This window comes from Zeus faber, assembly GCF_960531495.2.
Source record: "Zeus faber genome assembly, chromosome: 2".
NCBI classification, from domain to species: Eukaryota; Metazoa; Chordata; class Actinopteri; order Zeiformes; family Zeidae; genus Zeus; species Zeus faber.
The window spans coordinates 19857830-19879795 of NC_137189.1; the positions used below are offsets into that span (position 1 = coordinate 19857830).

The 21966-nt window shown below is 41.7% G+C and overlaps 1 protein-coding gene across 1 annotated transcript in view; it reads left to right on the forward strand.

Annotated features, from left to right (window-relative positions):
• The window catches only part of lama2 (laminin, alpha 2), a 207320-nt gene that overhangs the window by 37380 nt on the left and 147974 nt on the right, over positions 1-21966 (forward strand). The window contains 2 exon segments of the mRNA XM_080021184.1: positions 3259-3429; positions 9885-9997. Coding sequence (XP_079877310.1) covers positions 3259-3429; positions 9885-9997 — 284 coding nt within the window.

Below are 21966 nucleotides of genomic sequence, written 5' to 3' on the forward strand. Positions count from 1 at the left end.
TCAGATTCAGCAGCGCTGTTGTTCTCCGTGTCGCAATCGGAGAACTGACTTTCATCACGGAAAATTAAGTCCAGTACGCGCTGCTTACACTGACTTGGATCTATCGCACTGGTCAGATTAAGGTCCGAAATATGATTCGGAGCTTCCGCCACCCGCTTTGCGTAATCCATAACGATACGGAGAAGAAAGTTTTCACAGACAAGTGAGACCGAAAACTCCCTTGCTGTGCTTTAACCGTCTGTTTATGGAGGTGCCGTAGGTGCGCGACGCAAAGGGTTTTTTCTTCTTCACCGTTTCACAATAGTGTGCGTAAGAGTAGTGCTTTTGAAAGGTTAAATTCTATCAAAATGGTTTCACATTGTGACTTCACATCACATGGAATATGGATGAATGATCTTCACCTGGACGGTTTCTTTAAAGGAAACGATAGATCGGCATTGTTCAGTGCTGTTCTGTGTCTGGGTAAGTGAACTGCGTTTCCCCATGTAATCTAACGGGAATATTTAACGCCATGGTTTAACATTTTTCTACTATTTATAAATCAAACTTGGTTTTGAAAATACATTGAGAGATTAAAAAAAACACAAAGGAACACGGATCTGGAAAAATCGAATTTTCCTTCAAGAAAGGTTTTTTTCTCAATTTCACCGCAATGTGTGGACCGCAATTTTTTCCCCAGTACAGATTTCCTAGTCATTAAGGCTTATATATGCGGGCCGGCAGAGAATGAAATGTCAACGGAAGTCATTCCGGTGGCATGCCGTGGACGGGAAGCAGCGATTTGCGGTTCATTCTGTGGAGAATAAAACCTTATCTCAAGTTCAATGGGCAAAAAGAAAGCAATTTTAGCTCAACCAATAAGGAATGCTACGAAATATTACGTGTATTTAGGGAAAAAAAAGATATAAAAAAAATTGCAACATTTAAAAACATTTAATGTACAATATAGTAAGGACATTAGGTTAAAACTGCACCAGCTCCAAAAAAAACTAAAACGAAAGAAATCCTTGAATTATATTTCTCTTCTACCCCTATCCAAGGTTTGCCTCTGTGTCTCTGCAGCGACATTGCTGCCTTCACCGAGGGAAACTGATATGGCGATTATTCTACAGTATTAGTCGCACCGAGATGAGAGCAAATAAGAGCAATAAAGACGCAGAAGTAACCCCAGACACTTGTATCTGGTTGGAAAACCGCTTTTAACGTGACTGTGATCACTTGAAGGATGTTGGCTTTCAGTCCCCGGCATTGACAGATGTCAGTAGTTATTCGTCGTTTTTAACGAGGCACAGCAGGGGAAAAGAGAGTAAAAAAAAAAAAAAAAAATCATCTAGAGTGTTTTGATCTTTTTATATTTAATTTTTTGGTCTGGGTTTTTTGACCTAAGACTACATGGTCCAGTTATTAATTAGGTTAGAAATTATCAAGAGTCAACTAGAAAGCCGGCCATGTGCTGAATATTTATTCAAAATCTTGCCAGATATGTCTCCCAACATTTGGGATTCCTCACCCCAAAATCAAAGAACACGCTGACTTTTTTTGTGGGGGCTACAGTACTAAACGCTTTGATCAAACCAGCACATGAAACGATCGGTAGCAGTTTTGAGCTCACTAGTGCGTTCGGAGACATCGGTGAGCGACCTTCCACATCCTCTTTAAATGTTCGCATATTCCTTAAAAAATGACAAACTTTATTGAAGAACGATGACTCACTGGTATAGAGCACCTTAAAAATAACACTTGTGCGTCTTTAAAATATGCACTGTTATTTTAATCTGGACTGTGTGTGTGTGTGTGTGTGTGTGTGTGTGTGTGTGTGTGTGTGTGTGTGTGTGTGTGTGTGTGTGTGTGTGTGTGTGTGTGTGTGTGTGTGTGTGTGTGTGTGTGTGTGTGTGTGTGTGTGCGTGTGTGCGTGTGTGCGTGCATGCGCACGCGCGCACAGTGATTAAGTGTATGTGGGCGACACAGAGCAAGAGCCAAAGACAGAATTTGGGTCTCTCAGATGTTCTTCACAGTTCCTCAGTGTTGACATCTGGCCAAACAGCTGGATTCTTCTGAGCCAAAATTCTCTCTCTCACACACACACACACACACACACACACACACACACACACACACACACACACACACACACAGACGCACACGTAATAAACATCCGCACACATCTCTTACTCATAACCCCGCTTCAACCCTCTTTCCTACTCCCATTGTTTGTGTTTCATTCACATACACCTAAATATACAGACCCGAGGGCTACGTGGATGGGAATCTTTGTTAATCAATGTTGAATTTAGGATTTTATTTCAGACGGTATGACAATCTGTTAATGTGTGGGTGTGTGTGGGTGTGTGTGGGTGGGTGTGGGTGGGTGTGGGTGCGTGTGCGTGTGCATTCTTGGAGATGTAGAGGACGGTACTGGTCCTGTTTGGAAAAGTATGTGTTCATCAGTCCTCCTAGAACTTCAGAATCAACACGTCAAGCTGGTCATCGGGTTCATTGCAAACGTGCAGCCTGGTTTTATTGAAAAGCTGATTGTAACCAAGCACACAAAATCAGTTTGAATACTGGAATCAAGAAGCCGCTTGCTGCTGTATTTTACTAATCCATGAGAAAATAAGTTATCTGCAGCAATTACAGTAGAATATAATCCATGGTTTTGATTCACATCACTTTCACTACATACACACACTACACACACGACATACATTACATCCTACCGATGCTCAATTGGAATCGTGTGACAGGGGGAACTCGTTTTAGTCTTGACGCTGTAGTGCTAGTAAATCAAAATAGATATCCTAGCTGGGATTAAATAGTAAAACATAAAATAACTTATATATATTTGCACAAATTGTGATCTAAAAATCTAACATATCACCTCAGTACAACAGATAAGCAATATTTCCACAGTAGAACCAGGAAAAAAACAATAAAGAAAATAGACAAAAAGACAATATAGATCAATGTTTCAAAATATAATAGAATGCACTGGTCTGATCCTGTGTGTGAATCAAACCAGAGGAAGTTTAGGTTTTATTTCAGATGTTATGTTTTTCTCTCTTCACGCTGTGTCGTGTGGACCACAGGTGTTGTGTAGGAGCGACAACCCATCGACAACCCATCACTCCGTCTATCTGTCTGTTCGTCACTGTCTTTATCAGAACATTGAGGGGAAAATATGTCTCGGTTCAGTCTATTCAATTACACCGTATTCATCGGTGTGGCATTGCCGTTCCGCTGTTTCTTTCCTTCTTCCAGGACTGTTTCCGGCCGTGTTAAACCTGGCGTCCATGGCGGACATCAGCGCCAACGCTACGTGCGGCTCCCTGGGCCCGGAGATGTTCTGCAAGCTGGTGGAACACGTCCCTGGTCAGCCGGTGAGGAACCCGCAGTGCCGCATCTGTAACCAAAAGAGCACCAAAGCATTCGGTAAGACATAGAATATAATCTTTTATCTTGGTCTTGGTCTAATCTTTTGGGGAACATTACGTGGTAAGAAATTTGTCAGAAGCCAATTGAACAGATGTTAACCCATCACTCACTGCACGCCTATTTTCTCTGCAACTGTTATCCAGCGATTTGGACAGAAGGATTAATCATGTGGTCTGACATGATGACAGAACACAATTGGCAAGTAATAATGATTATATTTGTCAACCAGTCAGTCAACCAGTCAGTCCGCCAACTGCTCCATCAGTCAACTAGCCAGCCAGTCTGCCAAGTTAGTCTTTCTTTAGTCATTTAGTCTGAAACAAGGGCCAAGGCAAATGAACAGAAAGACAGATGGACAGACATAACTCAATACATAAATAATTTTGAGCAAATGTAGATAACTACATAGTGGGGAGGGGAGAGAATGAGGACGAAGCAGATAGAACTGTGAGGACAACAGAAAGCAGGGCGGAAAGAAAGCAGCGTGGAGAGGCGTAAGTGAAAGACGGATGAACTGAAGTGGCAGAGACCATACAGTCTCTCAGAGAACACTGAAAGTATCTATTTTGTCACCAGGAAAGATGCCAAAAGAATGCCTCGCTCTGTGTTATTGGATTTAGTCACTTAGCTGGTTGGCTCGCTGAGCTGCCACTGGCGGACTGACAGAGGAATCACTAGGAAGGACGGACGGAGAAGAATGAAAGGTGGAGGAGAGGAGAGATATTGTGAAGGAAAGAAAGATGACGCCACGAAACAGAAGAAACCTAAGGTTGAAAAACTGGGGAAAAAGAAGGTGGGGAAAGAGGGATCTACCTTGTTTTACATGTAATGCACATTAGCGTTAGATACCAGGTGGCTTTTCAAGCCACCACAAAGTTAAATACAATATTTAAAAAAAGGCTGCGAATCGTGACCAAAAGAGGCCCTTCCATTTGGTAAGAGGTTTTCTTGTTTTGTTGAGTGTGTTTTCCAAAATAATACGGCTGAATTATATAAAGTTCATTTGTTCCAAGTTCTCCCAAATGCTTCATAATTTCCAGTCAGGTCCAGATAGGGTGATCTGTCCAACAGTCCAACAGTTCCTCTCCGAAGAAACCACCAAATGAAACAAGGGATCTCAAGTAGAGTTTGGTCCCAGGTCTGACATTGATCCTAGATTGCAGCCAGTCATTTTGAGGCATAATTTGCATACACTTGGCCTTCAACAGTGCACTCCATACCACATGTGTGTACAGCGCAGCGAGTATGTGAGTAAAAAGAACAATGGCTTTTTGGACATGCTGCATCGTCACATAGCCGTACCACTTCCTTGCGGGTTGATGACTTTGCACTGACCCGCCCACCAACATTGTTGCTTGTCACCGCAAAATAGCGTGCACTAACGTACTCTCCAGCGTTTGCACATCATTATATTTCACTGGTTGTAGTATGCATTGTAAAGGTAAGAGAGAGAAAAATGGAAGTGTGGCGTGGAGAGCATTTACGAAATGACACGCCTCTTTCATACGGCCGCAATAGCTTAGGTATTTAATGAAAGGAATATGTCAACTTTAAGTAGCCCGGTAATAGCAGTTGCCAGTGAAGCTGAAATGGAAAAAAAAACAACCCAAAACCTACGTGTAAGCGGTAACAGACACACACACGCACACGCACACACACACACACACACACACACACACACACACACACACACACACACACACACACACACACACACACACACACACACACACACACACACAGGCCTGCTGGGCCTAACTATGCTCTATAATGAGACATTTAATCCAATTTTATTTCATTAAACCTCATTCAATTCCATGAGGGTTTTTCTTTCATGCACATGGCGGCAAGTATGTAAGTAAGTATCAAGTAGCACTCTGCAGGCAAATGCGGGGATTTAAAAATATGCGCTGCTTACAATACCGCGGCGTGTCTCAGCATCAAGCATCTCATGGCGCATCACGCTATATATACTATATACACTATATATACTATATATACTATATACCCTATATACAGTATACTATGTATTCCCTATATACACTCTATATACTATATATATGATATACCCTATATACATTATATTTACTATATACACTATATATACCCTATATACACTATATGTACTATATACCCTATATACACAATATATACTATATACCCTATATACACTATAAATACCATATATACTACATACCCCATATAAACTATATATACTTTATATATTATATACACTGTATACATCTGATCTTATCACCGTTCTCAGTCTCGTTCCCACCGTCCGTCAGTATTCACTACACTAGCGTTCGCAATGGCCACGCCCCCTTACTGTGAAATAACACGCTTCCTCGCTTATCCTCTAATTTGCTCATCGACCTGGTCGTAGGAATGGAACTCGGTCTTTAAGTGAGGATTACCAGTAAAAAGTCAGTCAGAAATATGAAATAGAAATGTTTTTCTTTTTTTTTTTTTTTTCCTTTTTATAAACATTTATTCAATTAACAGATACAAGGAAATACAATAACCATTCATTTTTACCATATTATTCACCCCCCCCCCCCACCTTTCCTCATCCATGGTCCTACACAAAAAATCCACGAATACAACAACAACAAAAAAAAAAGGATAATGGATAATAATAATAAATAACCAATCCTTCCTTCTGAACATAGTGGTTAAGTCAATAATAAAACAAAAGATCACTGTACATCATTTGAAATGTAATGTCATGTATTGGCAGATTGTACATCAATGGTGCTTCATTTGTCCTGTAGTGTCTTTAACTATGTAATTAATCACAGGGCCGGCCGGGAGGGAGAAAGAGATGGTTATTGTGTGTGGGTCTGTGGTTAGAGTACAAAAGCAAGTCTAAATTGGAATCAGATTCTTAAAATGAAACAACAATTGGGTTACAGGAAAATTGGGATGGCCAAATGGGCAGATGAGATGAAAGCAAAGCCAAAAGTGAAGTAGAAGGACAGGATTTGGCTTCAAATTCACTCTAACTTAATGTCAGTTCCTGGATCCAGAGTCATTTTGTGTACATTGTCTGCCCCATAATAATGTCTTAGGTTAGGAAGCGCCAGTCTTCCTACAGATCTAAGCCTTTGCAAAAACTCTCCTGATCCTGGGTGAAGAAAGGTCAGAAATAAACAATAATAAATCGTATGTGTAGAAAGAAAGCGTGTGTTCGAACCTCATCTGAGAATTCCTTGACTCAAATTGGCAGATGTAAGTGCGATAGATAAAACTTTGATCGCCACAGCAAATAACAGCGGGCTCAAAGGGAGCCCCTCTACCAGTTGTGAACCATTGTGATTTCATCCCATTAGTACTTACCTGAGGTGAAGAATATAAAAGCGTTATCCACTGTGTTATCCAAACCAATGCGACACCTCTTAAGAAAGTCAAATAAATACCGCCACTACCACTAATCGAATGGTTTCTCCGCATCCGAAGAGACCACCGCCTCTGGTGTCTCGGGATGCTGGAGGGAAGAGAATATTGAGAAGGCAACAAATATTAGAAAAGGAGTGTCGGTTTTTCTGGTGATTTAATGTTTTATAGTCCGCATTTAAAAGAGAGATGGGGCGATAAGAACTGCAATCAGAATTTTCTCACCTGGTTTTAATTGTGCCGTTATTGAAGCCTCAGTGAGAGTTTGAGGCAAGGCCAGAGAAGGTCCGGAGAATCACTGAACATTTTTAAAAGGAGGGGGGTTCATTTATCAGTATTTTCTTTTATACAACTCTATTGGATCGCCACCTGGACCGGGGCCCTTGCCACTTTGTATTAGTTTAATCGAGTCTGTTATTTCATTACGGTTTAAAGGTTGATCCATCAACCTTTAAACCGTAATGAATGGGAGTTATGGATGGGAATTCCAGGTTGTCAAGAAGCCTTATCATGTCTGTATAATCAGCAGGGGATTGTGGGGTATATAATGTTTTAAAGGTTTGATTAAAAACAGATGGGATTACTGTGAGTTCACCTGAGGGGCTCCTTGTTTCTTTCATTTGCTGGGATGCCGATTGGCTCTTAATTTGGTGTGACAAAAGACGTCCTGCCTTCTCACCATGCCGATAAAGAAATCCACACGATCGTAAAAGTTACTTTTCAGTCTCCTGTGTTGAGACTGTAGTTACTACTGTAAGCCGTAGTTCATCTGGAGATTTTGCCTTTTTTTTTTTTTTTTTTTTAATCTAATTCAGGGGATAGAGACACTGACAACTCAAATTCTGTTATACCTTCTGTCAGCAGTTACTGTTTTTGTTTTTTCAATTACTTTTGGCTTGAAGAATAAGATATAATCTCTCCTCGGAATACCCCCTTGTCTCCCAAAGTAGAGATGGGGATATGAGGTCAGAGTTATTAGTTATAAGGAAATCACTTTGGAAATTGTTTCACATAATCTATCATCAGGTCTGAACGAGAGGTCAAGTAACAATGGAGCGTGATTAGATATCACTATAGTTGAGTATTCAGTGCTGTTGACAGCAGAGAGAAAATAATCATCAATAAAGAAGAAATCGATTCTTGAAAATATTTTATGGACCCGAGTGTAAAACAAAAAGTTGTTTTTTTTATTAGGATAAAGAAAGTGCCAGGGGTCCATGCTTCCTATTTGGTTCATAAATTATGAAATTGCTTTGGCCATTTTAGAAGGGGAATCCCGTTTTGGAGAAGACTTGTCTCACACTGGGTGCATTGCACAGTTTAAGGTCACCACCCAAAATTAAATGGTGGGAGTTTAGATCAGGTAAAAGGTAAAAATGAGATAACCTTTCCAATGAATGCTTCATCATCCCAGCTGGATGCATAGAGATAAACAAGAACAACAGCGACATTATTGAGGGAACCTGAAACTATTACAAAACGGCCTTGAGGGTCAGCTATAACATTAATTGGGCTAAACTGTACTTTTTTAAATGTATTAAAATAACTGTACTAAAAATACTAAAATGTAAATAACTGCTTTGATACAAAAATTGGATTGAAGGGTTTGGCCAAACCATGACAGTATGATGATCCTTGGTGGTCAGATGAGTCTCTCCTAAGAAGGCAATTTTGGTGTTGATCGGTCAGATGTTTTAAGTTGGAAAATATTCTACCTCTCTTGACAGGGCCATCGATCCCTCGAACATTCCAAGAGACAAATCTCAAGACATGCTGCTCCATTTTTTTTTACATCAGCCGTAGTCAAACAAGAGGCTATATGGAGGAGGTATCATAGTGCCTCGTTGAAGGAAGGAGGGGGGGGGGGGGGGGAATAACAAAAATAACAAAGACAAAGACAAACCTGTAGGACCTTACACCTAAAATGCCCAAAAAGAAAACTTTCAGAACAGAGAACAAATGAACACACCCCACCGGTTGCTGTCCTGGACCCTGCCATACAGACAGATACACATGTTAGAATAGTAACTTCAAAGAAAATTAAATTGCAATGCAAGTGCTGACTGTCAAATATATCTATTCTTCACCTTGGATCCACCTCAGGTTATTTAGTTGCATACAAACTTGGAGAGACGTTAGAGAGGACCATTTCCAGAACTGTCCGTTTATGAATTTCCATTTGCTTTAACGTACATTTAGTCCAGGTCAGGCCCGTGTGGAAGTCCTGGGCTTTTTGCGAGAGAGTCAAAGCAGTAGTTCGGAGCGAAACCTGGAGACGGGCAGGATGCAGTAGGCGGAATTTGATTCCTTTCAGGTAAAGAGAGTTTTTAAAAGCATCGAAGGCAGCTTGTTTTTTGGCCATATAGACGCTGATGTCCGGGTACACTCTTCACTGGGAGCCCATCTTAAAACGTTTTCTTTCTCCTGGAAACGGAGGAATTTGACAATGTCTTCAATGAATCGGACGCTGAGATGGCACAGATGGGGGAAAAAAACGTGTCCCCGGCCAGGATCCATTGATTGTGGAGGCCAATATGGACATAACGGTTAATATAGGATTAATTGTGCAGCCCTACAAAAATGTGAATCGGTTGAAAAAGTATCGACAGCTTGTTTGATTTGGAAAGTATTTGAAAAGTTTAAACGGTGCCCCTCGCTCGTGCTTCTGCTCACTGCCTCGTCAAACTGGAAGTTCACATAGTTTTACTTTCTAAAACAAGGTTGTAGTTTTGTCCTGGGCACACTCTGGTTAAAAAGTCAAGGATTTTTGTTTATATTTGTGGAAAGTTTAAAGGGCAAAATCATTTATTTCCCTTTTGATATTCTGTCTATAAACCACATCTGAATAATGTTTCTATGACTTTACAGAATTTCAAAGAAAATTAAAATGAAATCAATATCCAAACTATTGTGCTTTGATGCTATTGTGTGTGTGTGTGTGTGTGTGTGTGTGTGTGTGTGTGTGTGTGTGTGTGTGTGTGTGTGTGTGTGTGTGTGTGTGTGTGTGTGTGTGTGTGTGTGTGTGTGTGTGTGTGCTTGTGTGCTTGTGTGTGCAGAACGTCACCCTATAGAATATGCCATAGACGGTACCAATCGCTGGTGGCAGAGTCCCTCTATCAAGAATGGGATGGAGTACCACCTCGTGACTGTCACACTGGACCTGAAACAGGTAGAGACACACACACACACACACACACACACACACACACACACACACACACACACACACACACACACACACGTGATGTTCTAGTTTCAGTGAAGGGCCTTTACATCCAGGTTAAGTCATTTTTTAACACTGCTTCCTTTCTTTCTGAAATGGCCACTCACAGCTTACAACTGATGTTGGGGTATATCATTATGTCCTTACATTATGTCTATTAAGTGTATTTAACCATGCGATTTTCAAAGCAAACTCCTCATGATGGGAGATGGCTTAAGGGTTAGATGTTTCTTTCAGTTACTTTCAGCGTCAGTCTCCTTCATGTCTCTTCAATGTCTTTTTCAATTGATCTTATTTCACCCTGGACCGCTTTGGCATGTTAGCACTGCTAGCCCTGATGGAGCTGCTCTTTTGGGTCTTTGTTGTGGACTCAGTTTGCTAGTTATGGCTACATAGGCTTCATGGAATTTCCGGTCCCCCTGATAGACAGGCAGAGAGTTGAATGTTTTGGCCACTCAATTAAGTTGTTCATCATTTTTGTTGTAGTGATGTGAGCATTTTTTACAAATGTCATCCTTAGCCTTTCCAGCTTGGTGATCACCTGGGCCTTATGTACACATTCGTATTGTCGTGAACATCAGTCTAAGTGAGAGTTGCCAACGAATCTCTTTATCTGCCTGGATAATGCTGTGATTTTCTTGTTCATTATGACAACGGAACATCTTAACGTTGCTGGTGTTTGAGTCATCGCCCAAGAAAATGTCCTGAGCCGCTCTTTTTCCAGAGTTCGATTTTCCCGTATTGGTAAATGTCTCCAGTTCACACGTAACTCCTAAACAAAAAAGACTGCATGTGTAAAAGCACTTAGATATTTAGACTTAGATATCAAATCTTGTAATGACTAGACTTCTCAAATTCTCCTCATTGCTATATTTGGCCTTCTCTTGTTCTGTCCAATTACTGCTCAATAAAACATTTTTTCTTGCACTAGTTGTTGTGCTTTTTCCTCCATTTGGACTTCTCTCCTCCCCTTTTACCATCAATCCTACTGCAAATTGTATACACAGTAAAGTACAAATTCTGACAGTGATGTTATTGGCTTTGTATGTTGTAGAACTTACTCTGGTGTGTGTCAGTTGTCGTTAGAAGCGTATATATTTATGACGTTTAATCCCCTGCGATGATTATAAGATATAAACTCTTAACCCTACAACCCTCTTCCTCCCTCATTTACTGCCATAACTATGACAGGAAGAGGCCATATGCCCAATTGCTGTTCCAGTTTTCCTCGACCTCATTAACCTTTTCAATACATGTTGTCGTCCGATATTTCTGTTTTCCCCGTTAGTATTGTTTGGTTCTATGTTTAATTGTCTCACCTGTGGTGAATCTCCCTCTCTTGGAGTCGTGATTAGTTGTTTATAGACCCAAAAATTGAAAAATAGTTCTCCAAAGAGGGGGGTTGGTGGCGGCTCTGTATAACAAAAAACCGTGCTCTTGTCATCCTACAGATCGTCCACAGGACAGAGTTATTGCAGCAATACTTGATGATTTAAGAATTACTAAAGAGTTTAATTGCAGGTTGAGAAGTTGAAATCTACTTGCAGACTAACTCTGTCCTAGATGCAATAGCATACAAATACTCTGTGTTGTATGCCCAGCATGCTGACAGCACAGGTTTGAAATAATATTATTTATTTATTTATAAATAAATAAATAAATGTTTTATTTAATTGTAATCTAAAAGTATAATGTTTTTTTTATTTTTTTTATTTTATGGGCGTGTTTGTGCTGTCATATCATTAGCGCAATATCTTGTGTGAATCGGATGCTAAGACTGAACAGATAGCAGCCGCAGTTGATCCCCAATGCATTCTTTGTCAATTTGCATCTCTGTGTTGAAATTGCAAATACTTCACTAGCTTTTGACAATAGTTTTTAGTCTTACCTCATCTAAAACTGACTATTTTCTGGCCGGACAAACATAAAAATATTTTATACTAATCACTACAATGTAGTCATGCTGGGGATTAAAACAGCTGAAAGCGAAAATCAAGATTATGGATCTTTAGCTCCAATTTTATCGTCCAACTTTGTCTAATTATCAATACAATGGCAGTTCGGTCCATTTTTCCCTGCGAGTGCCACTAAGAAAGACTTTGTCTGCTGTCAGTTATTAAATCATTAAGCATGAACAGGTCTGTGGGCGGCTGCCTTGTCAAACTGGAAAGATTGCGTTTTGGGATTATATTAACCAGTAGTGATGTCAGAGATGCCTTATTGTGAATCAGAGAGTGACAATATGAGTGGAACACACACACACACACACACACACACACACACACACACACACACACACACACACACACACACACACACAAATTGAGTACATACACTAACTTCACTATGCAACAATTTGCCTAATAATTGAAAGTCTACTTTAATTAATTTAATTTTATTAATTGTTACAAGAAAGAAATCCAAAACTTAAACGGTCAAACATAGGGATTAAGCAACAGTGTGGGAAGTGGAAAAAATATATATAAAGTCAAAAATTTGCTACCCAAAATATACAGCTTTAATAAAATTCATCAGACACTTTCAAGGTCTGCTGGTTCCAATAACTATGCAGGGCGGCAGGCAGGTGGAGATAGAGGTGGAGGCCCAATGCAGGCTCACACACTAAATGTTTTTTTAATGCTGTAAAGCTCAGTTCATTGTATTTATGTCAAAGTATGTCCATTTTGAATAGTATTCTCTTCTCGAAAATTTGGTGATGGGCACCAAGCTGTATCAGCTCGTTTTGTTTATAATCGTATGTTTTATATCTGTTATAACGTGTTATATGTACGCTACTTACTGCAAGCCATTTGGGACAAAACAGAAAAATTTACAGTTAAGAATAACATCAGATATCAGACTAAGATTCAGAAACTTGCAAATAATTTGCTAATGCCTCAGACTTTTTACATAATGACAGCAGTTACAGAATTTATTTAGGAAATTGATGCCAGTCGGCCATATGAGATGGAAAAATAAATTATTAGATTTGAACTCAAGCGATGTGTTGACGAATGAGACAGAGAAAAATGAAAGACAGAAGGAGGAAGGTGAGTGAGTTTTTCTCTTTCCTTTTGGCCTTCAATCCATCACAAAGAATGTAATTATGCCAGTGGACAGGAAGTGGAGGGGCGGCCATCTTGACATGTTAATGACTCCAAGGTCCATCAATCACACCTGTCACCGCCGATAGAAATGTACACTCCTATCGCACACACACACACACACACACACACACACACACACACACACACACACACACACACACACACACACACACACACACACTTTATTGCCGAGATACAGTGACCGTATAAACTTTACAGCCTTTAAACACAAATACAAAAATACACACACATGCACATGCACTGGCCTTAAAATGAGGATCTGGAACAGTAGATTGATGACCACACCAACCCCACACTGGCATATAGTATATTTATTAGGGCGGGTCACGATTCCAATTCGAAATCGAAATGAGCGTTCGATTTTGAACTTCGAAATCACAAGCAGATTCGATATTCTCCCGTATTTTTGCGGGTAATATTGTCCGACATGGTTGCCATACTGGGGCAGTCACTGGCACTGTGCCCCTGGAAAAAAAAAATATATATTTTTTCATTTTTTAAATTGGAATTTACAGTCATTAAGGCTATTTACACACATGTGCAAGCTAGGGATCTTAAAATGTGCTGACTAAACGACCAACTCTCTGTATCAAAAGTAAAATCAAAAATCGTTTTGTTCAAACATTCAAAATAAAATAAAAAAAACTAACTGCTCTGTTTTCCAAATTTATTTCAGGATTTATTTCATAGGCATATTCATTTTTATTCGCGTCCTATGTCCACATACATCCTATTTGTGTGCGCAAGTGAATATGCTGCGTGCCCTCTGTGTGTTGCTCTCTACTCATATCAGCTTAGAACACATACATTTGCACAAAAATCCTCACAACACTCCACCAGACCAGGGTCTGACTTGCTTAGAGGACTCCTTCCTGGGCCCCTAGGAGGCTGCTTGCTGTCGTGGTTGTGGGTTGGGGTGCGGGGGGCGGCTGTTGGCCTTTGCTTCGCTGCACGGCTTCTCTGCAGCAGGTGACCCGAGTGCCGGGGTTGGTGGAGGGCCCACATATCGGGCAGCCTCAGGGGTGCAGGGTCTCCTCGTCCGCTCCGGGACTGGGTTATGTACCTTGGGGCCAGGTGTGGGTGTTGCTCCATGGGCTTCCGGCTTCTCTGGCGGCCGTGAGGTGTCTGTATGGCCACGGGCCTCAGTGGTGGCATCGGGGCCTTTTCCGCTGCTTGGAGGCGATACAATAGAATACCGACCTTGTACTCCAGAACCAATTGAGACAGTCCCCTACACTCTGCGGTAGACACTTCACACACTTCACTTCACCCCCCCCCCACACACACACACACACACATACAGGCAGTCTCATCACAGGCAGACGCACACCACCAGCACCTGCTTTGAGCACACCCCCAACACCCTCCTGGTTGCATCCTTCTCCTTTCCTCCCTCATTTACTGCTATACCTACTATAACTATGACATGAAGAGGCCACGTGCCCAATTACTGTTCCAGTTTTCCTGGACTTATTTAACTGTGTTTCAATACATGTTGTTGTCTGATGTTTCTGTGTTTATGTGTCTCACCTGTGGTGATTATCCACCTCTTGGAGTAGTGATTAGTTTATATTGCTTATAGACCAAAACATGGTAAGATAGCCACCAAAGACGCACAATGGTGGAAAGGTCTATATCGTGTCACTAGGAAGGTCGGTCCTTTAAACTTTGAGGTGGTCATGGAAGACACTGGAGAAGACCTTTGTGTTGTTAGTATGGCCCAACTCAATTCATGCTATCCCACAGCTGAGGAGATGGACAGAGAACAGCGTTGACGGATCCTCAAAATATTTTCAGAGGAAAGCAATAAAGGAAGATTTCCCTGGATTCCCTGCCTTAGGTATGGAGGAGTGTAGCATTATTGAAAAGTGAGCAAAAAAATATTAGCACATAAAGTCCATTTGTGGAAACGGAAATAAGGTGGAACAAAAAGAAAGCAAAAGCCTTTCTAAGTTCATCCTTCTCTCAGGGGGAAGGAGTGTGACAACCTGAATTTTTATCACCAGATTTTACCACCAGTGTACACCCTCTGGAAATTTGAGGGGGTGGAGGGGTTTTACTTAGTATTTTTAGGTTTATGTGCAGTGACTATAAATCATTTAAATAGTTCTTTCCACACAGCTAATTTTTTGCATAAATAAAATGTGTATATATTTACATTTTCACTTAAGAAAATCTAGTTCTCACAGAATCTTAATATCACAATGTAAAAATGATAACAGTTCATTTTATATATTTTGCTCTACCACAAAGTTCCAGGGCGCTGAACCAAAAAGGCAGCGGCCTACGGAGCTGTCCATGGTTCTTTAAGGTTTGACGGCATCTGTGGTTCAATGCCAATTTTGACCACTTTATCCCTATTCCCCATAACTTTTAGTTGTTTTTTACAAATTTTCAAAAAATTTCTTTTGGAGTGCGTTTTGAAAACCACCATGGACCTCTGCCTGTTCCGCTACCTTCGGATGTCGTGACAGTAATAATAATTATAATAACAATGTCAAAATATTATTTACAGATCACTGGAAAGTCTGGGCCTGACATCCCTTATAAATGCACTTCAGTTGCACCAGCTTGCTGAAGACGATCGCACAGCACTGCCTATTTTTATTTTCTTTTTTTGTCTCACAGTTACCACCCGGTCTCAGCAGAAGGTAATAATTTCACCCTAACTGCATGTGGCTATTAGCGCCAGTGTTTGTGAATCGGACACTATTTGCAACGAGGCTCATTTGCATAGAAAGGGGCCAATTTTGCACTAAATGTATGAATAATACCTCATTTAAATATGCGCAAATAGCATCGGCACATCAAGACACTACTTGTGTGGTGGTGCATTTCACCGTTTGCTGTTGCGTTGAGAATTAGACTCGATTTTCTGTTATTTGCACCGGTTTCATGGCCACAAAAGTCATGCAATACGTTTGTGAAATCGCCCCTTTGTGTTACTTCTTGTAAATGCCAAAAATGTCAAATAATGTTTGTGGTGTGCGGTTGGTGTGGTTTGAGCTGCGACAAACTGTCTTAGATCTAGGTAATTGGGCCCAGGATCAGGGTGGCTCCAGTATATGCCTGTTGCTCGTTAGACCAATCAATGAGCAACCGGTCAAACCCCCATCCCCACACACACACAGGAGTGGAGCCCTTGTCATGACATGTATTCCATCTGCTCTGGGCTTGTTCCAGCTTGCCCCGTCCCTACAATAAACTGGTGTTTTCTACTCCATCATCTGTGTCTCTGTGTTGGAGGGCCCTGAAAACGCAACTCGGGTGGCGTGTGGCAGGTGAAACTGCCACAATGCCACAATCATAAAATCCTGCTGGGTGTGAGATGGTGCTATCTTGTGTAACACCAGGATGCTTGTATGAGGAAAAAAAATAAATAATAATAATTAAATCACATGAGCTCATACAATGGTACGCATACATTGGTTCTCAAGCTGCGGTCCGTTTCCACCTAGGGGTCCGTGATGGAAAGTTTGTGATTTCACACACTAAAAAGGGTTAGAGTTATTCGCTTCAGTTCCCAAATAACAGATGGCCATCTTCTTTGGACATCACCTATACATTTTATATGTATAGGATATTGTGGCTGTTCCGCCTACCGCCCACCACCCAAGTGCTGTTTCAGGGACCTCCGGCACAGAGACACAGAAGACGGAGGATTGTAAACACCAGTGTATTGTGGAGAGTGGGCTAGCTGGAATTAGCCCAGAATCAGATAGAATAATGTCATGACACAGGCTCCTATCCTGAGTGTGTGTGGGGATGGGGGTTTTACCTGCTGCTTGTTAGACCAGCCAACAGGTATACAGCCACTCTGATTCCATTCACCTAGATACAGGTCAGGCTGCTCAAACCAGACCATCCCACACACCATACCGTTCTTTCTTTCTTTTGGTTGGCATTTTCTTGTTGTCTGAAATCTCCGATTGCTGTCCCATGATAAACATGTCTGTTTCCTGCTTTGTTAAGGCTGCTATCATGTAGCGTGATCTAGAGATAAAATCAGGATCCAGCTTCTTTTGTACATGATTCCTGGTCAAGCCTGCCGTTTTCTTTTCACCCCTGGCCACATTTGCAGGTAAACTTCAGAATCCTGTCCATTGCTACTTGTTCATCATGCCATGAACTTCTTCCGTTGTAACAACAACGGGCGTATCGTCGGTCGTCTCGGGTGGTTCTTCTGAATATTCAGTTTCATGGTCACATTCAGGTTGAAATCCGCTGTTTTAAATGTTCTCCAAGTCCGGGATAACGCCAATATCAGATTCAGCATCAATATTGTTCTCGGTGTCGCTGTTTTTACTATCATCGCGGAAAATGTAGTCCACTACAAGCTGCTTACACTGACAAGGATCTATTGCACTGGTCAGATTAAGGTCTGCGATATGATTTAGAGCTTCCGCCACCCGCTTCTCGTAATCCATAACAGCACGGAGATGAAAGTTTCACAGACAAGTGAAACCGAAGACTCCTCATCCTGTGCTTTAACTACCTGTTTACGGAAGTGACGTCAGCTTTCCTTCTTCGTAGGTATACGCCACCTACACAATAATGTATCCGTGTGTGTGTAAAACTAGTACGATTATAAGGTTGAACTCTATCTAAACGGTTTCACATTGTGATTTCACATCACATGGAATATGTAGGAATGATTTTCACCTGGACGGTCGCTTTAAAGAAAACTCAATCTGTGTTAATCTTATGGGAATATTCAACGCAATGGTTTAACATTTATCTACTATTTATAAATCTAACTCGGTTTTGAAAATACGTCGAGAGATAAAAGATACACAAAGAAAAACAAATTTGGAGAAATCAAATTTTCCTTCTAGAATGTTTTTTTCAACTTATTTGGCGGCTCGTGGAGAATTTAGAAATGCGCGACAATGCGTGTTTGGCTGCGGTGGGTCACAAATGTTCAAAGGAAAATTAACTGGTTCCCTTCCAGAGGACCTGGTTCCCTGGAGCAGCATAGTCGACCAGCCTCCTTCCCCAGGGCAACGACAGACTGCCCCCTTCTCCCTTCATGGGGCCTTGGGCTGTGTGCTGGCTGGTGAAGGCTTGGCCAGACTTGGCTGTTGCGGGGGCTGCTCAGAGAGTTGGCCTGGCTGCTGGACTGCTGGATGGTCCTTGCAGTGGCTGCTGGGCGGAGGAGCTAGCTGCAGGCGGTTACCCGTGGGTGCTGCTGCTGCTGCTGCCAGCCGGTAGAGGGTTGGTGCTGGGGCCACCCGTTGACCCACTGGCCACTCCACGGCGTCTTCGGACAGCCCCTCTGTGTCCCTTCCCCGAGTCCCTGTACAGGTGCCAGTGTGGCTGTTTCACCTACCACATGCCATCCATGTGGCAATTTCAGGGCCCTCGGGCACAGAGACACAGAACACGGGGGGTTGTTAACACCAGTTTATTGTAGTGGGCCAGCTGGAATTAGCCCAGGAGCAGAGAGACATATTTCATGACACAGGCTCCTATCCTGAGTGTGTGTGGGGATGGGGGTTTTACCTTCTACTCGTTAGATCAACCAACGAGAAACAGGTAAGACCATCCCCACACCGCAGATATACATGAGCACTCTACAGAAAAAACGGTACAGTTGTACTTCTGTCCGGGCACTGGGTATGGCATGTCCTTTTACGTTTAATACTTAAAGTATGTTACAGCAGTGTTCACAGCCCAGGCTCGTGGTAATTACATAAGATTACAGTAAGTTACACAAAATGTATATAAATAGAGAAGTGAGGTGATAAAACAAATTAGCAGCAAATGGTAGAACAGTGTGGCCAGTTAAAAACAGAACAATGCTATATTAAAAGAATATTGGAACTCAAACTTGACTTCACAGTGGTTAGCACCAGTCCCAGATCCATTTAATTTACCATCCAATAAGTGTATCATACTGTAACATCTGCAATGTTAAAATAAATCAAAAATATTTTGACAGGAGAGATGTTGCATGATAGACTGAAATTCAGTTTTTATTTTGAATTATTTTGTGTGAATGAGCTGTGAACAGAGCTGGTTTGGGCTTATTTTCTATATACTCTAGGCCATTTGCTGTGTGTGTATTTGTGTTTTTATAGTATATATGTCTGTTTGTGTGTCTATCAATCCAAGAGAAAGCTATTTACTCTCCCCACAGTGCTGAATTTCCCTTGCGACCACATAGTCATCTCTCTCAGAAAATGACAGTGTGTTTTCTCGCGTGTGTGTGTGTGTGTGTGTGTGTGTGTGTGTGTGTGTGTGTGTGTGTGTGTGCGCGCGTGCGCGCGCATGTGCATGTGTGTGGTTATCGTCTGTAACATCACCACCCTCATTTCCTTTCTTGTTATCACTGAAGCCCCCTGGACTGAAAGACTGAATAATGAGGGAGGAAGGTGTGTGTGTGTGTGTGTGTGTGTGTGTGTGTTGGCGGTGGGGGGGGGCTTACATCTGTGTGCGATGTGTCTGTGAGAATTGATGTGAATGTGTGTTCCCCTTCAAATTTAGATTCAACAAAAAGTCACTGGCTTGTGAGTTCTAGCCTAAATATAATACTCCAACAGTTCTTCTCAAAGACTTTAAACTTTAATAATTCAAATAACCTTGTTGACAACCATTTGTGACTCAGCCCAAGCTTCTGACACCGCGGCGTCGTAAGGTGTAATTTATAGCTTTTAGACGTTGTCATTTCCTCTGTCGATGTCTGTAGTGATTGCGTGACCATTAAGAGCCGCTGCAGCCATTATTCTCTAACATTGTTCATCGTCCATCGTCATCATCCTTGGGCTGTTAGTTTTCAGTGACAGCGAAGGGTTAAACCAACCTTCCCATTTGAACAGTGTTCTCCTTTTTGTATTCGCTTTAGGTGACGTGGTAAATTGCAGTTATTAGCAAAGAGCTGTGGCCGGCCTGATTGATGGACAGTTTGATGGCCTCGGTCAAATCACTGCTCTGGGTTCTGCTTCTCTGTGGGTAGGAAACAGATGTTGCTCGGGGCAATCAGGGCCATGAATGAGCTGTCAGTCAAAGCTGTGTTCATAACACACACGCACATACTGCATATGCACACGTTACAACTTCTCAAACAAATGGCGGTTAAAAGCAATAACGGCCGATCTAAAGTGACTCCACTAACGCAGCTCTTGGACCGAGTTTCTTAAACTGCTACTCCGTTGTTTTTTTGGTTGTGGTTGGTTGTGGTTTCAGAGAAAACAGTTCAGGTTTGGGTGAACCTCACCGGGGTGAGGACGAGAAGGTCAAATCCTTCTGATTTCCTGAGGTTCCTGAGGTTTGAACAAACAATCAAAAAAAGACAATCTGGTCTGGCGTTTGAACATGCACCAGAGGTGTCGGAATACTCTAGAACCCAGGGCTGCCCTCGGAGGAAAAAAAGCCCAAATAAGGGAGAGATTGCAGCATCTGTTGTTTTGTGGCAGGCCAAAGGCTGTTATGTTATTTTAGAGGTTTTAAACCAGGTTATTACCAACTAAGGGTGTGTGTGTGTGTGTGTGTGTGTGTGTGTGTGTGTGTGTGTGTGTGTGTGTGTGTGTGTGTGTGTGTGTGTGTGTGTTGTTGTACCTGTATTCTTTTTAGTGTCTTTAAATAAATAAACAGCCAGACAATCAAAGCCTGGACTGTCTGAGGTATTCTTTGTTTCCATTCAATTTTTCTGCCTGTGTGTGTGTGTGTGTGTCTACTGTACACACACACACACCATTTCACCGTGGCCCTTCAGACCGGTTCATCCGGAGGCTTGTACGTTCACTATAGCCTGCAGATGTGTCTCAGTCAAGGTCTAGACTGCGTGGTTAAGCACCCCAGAGGTGCATTATTATACATTTATTTATCCACTCTACTGTATTTTTTAGGGCTGCTCTGCTTGGCATCTGACCTCCATTCTTCCTTTATTTTTGAGCGGAGCCTTCAACAGTTGTTACTATTGCTTCCAAAGTTATGATGTGCACCTACCACCAGCACCAGCACCACTGACACCTCAGCTCAGTGGGATTATATTGATACGTCAAACAGATGGGTTTCTATTTTTCAACCTATTGTGAGTTACCCTTAAAAATTAGATTTAACATGTTATTTAAAGGCTTAAACGTTCACCCCATATGAAGCTTAGTGAGAAGCTGCAGCAGAGTGGTATGTTTCTCAAGTGATAAGCGTTCTTATAAACCTTATAAATGATCCACCAATGAACTGACATTTTGGGTCTGGGGGGAAGAATAGCAAACCTGGCCTTTAAACTCAGATTACTTTGTGGCTTTAGTTTAAAAGGCACTGCCAGCGCTCCACGGTTGAGTTTGAAGGGAGGAAGGAAGGAAGTTGTTAGTATTTGAAAGTATTCTAAAGACAGAGCCAAAAGGAAAGTTTATTACCCTTCCAAATGATGTTAACGTGGCTTTGAAACGCCAAATGGTAGCCATCCAGCCAGACCCTTTATAATGCATCTGTCTTTTTGTCGGATTGTGTTCATGGCTGTGTCCCTGTGCTCAGCTTAATAACAATTACCACGCGGAACATTGAATCGTTTCAGATTATAGTTATTATCAGAGTGTAATGTTACTAAAAGTATGTCTTTTAAATGACTACCGTTGGCTTTAGATCTTTGTGAATTGGAATCTGGAGGGTGAGTCTCACTTACTAGACCAGAGAGAGATTTTAACACATTTCCATGGAAGTGGACTGTAAACACCAGCTGTTCAGTTTTACCACTGCCTGTGTGTGTGTGTGTGTGTGTGTGTGTGTGTGTGTGTGTGTGTGTGTGTGTGTGTGTGTGTGTGTGTGTGTGTGTGTGTGTGTGTG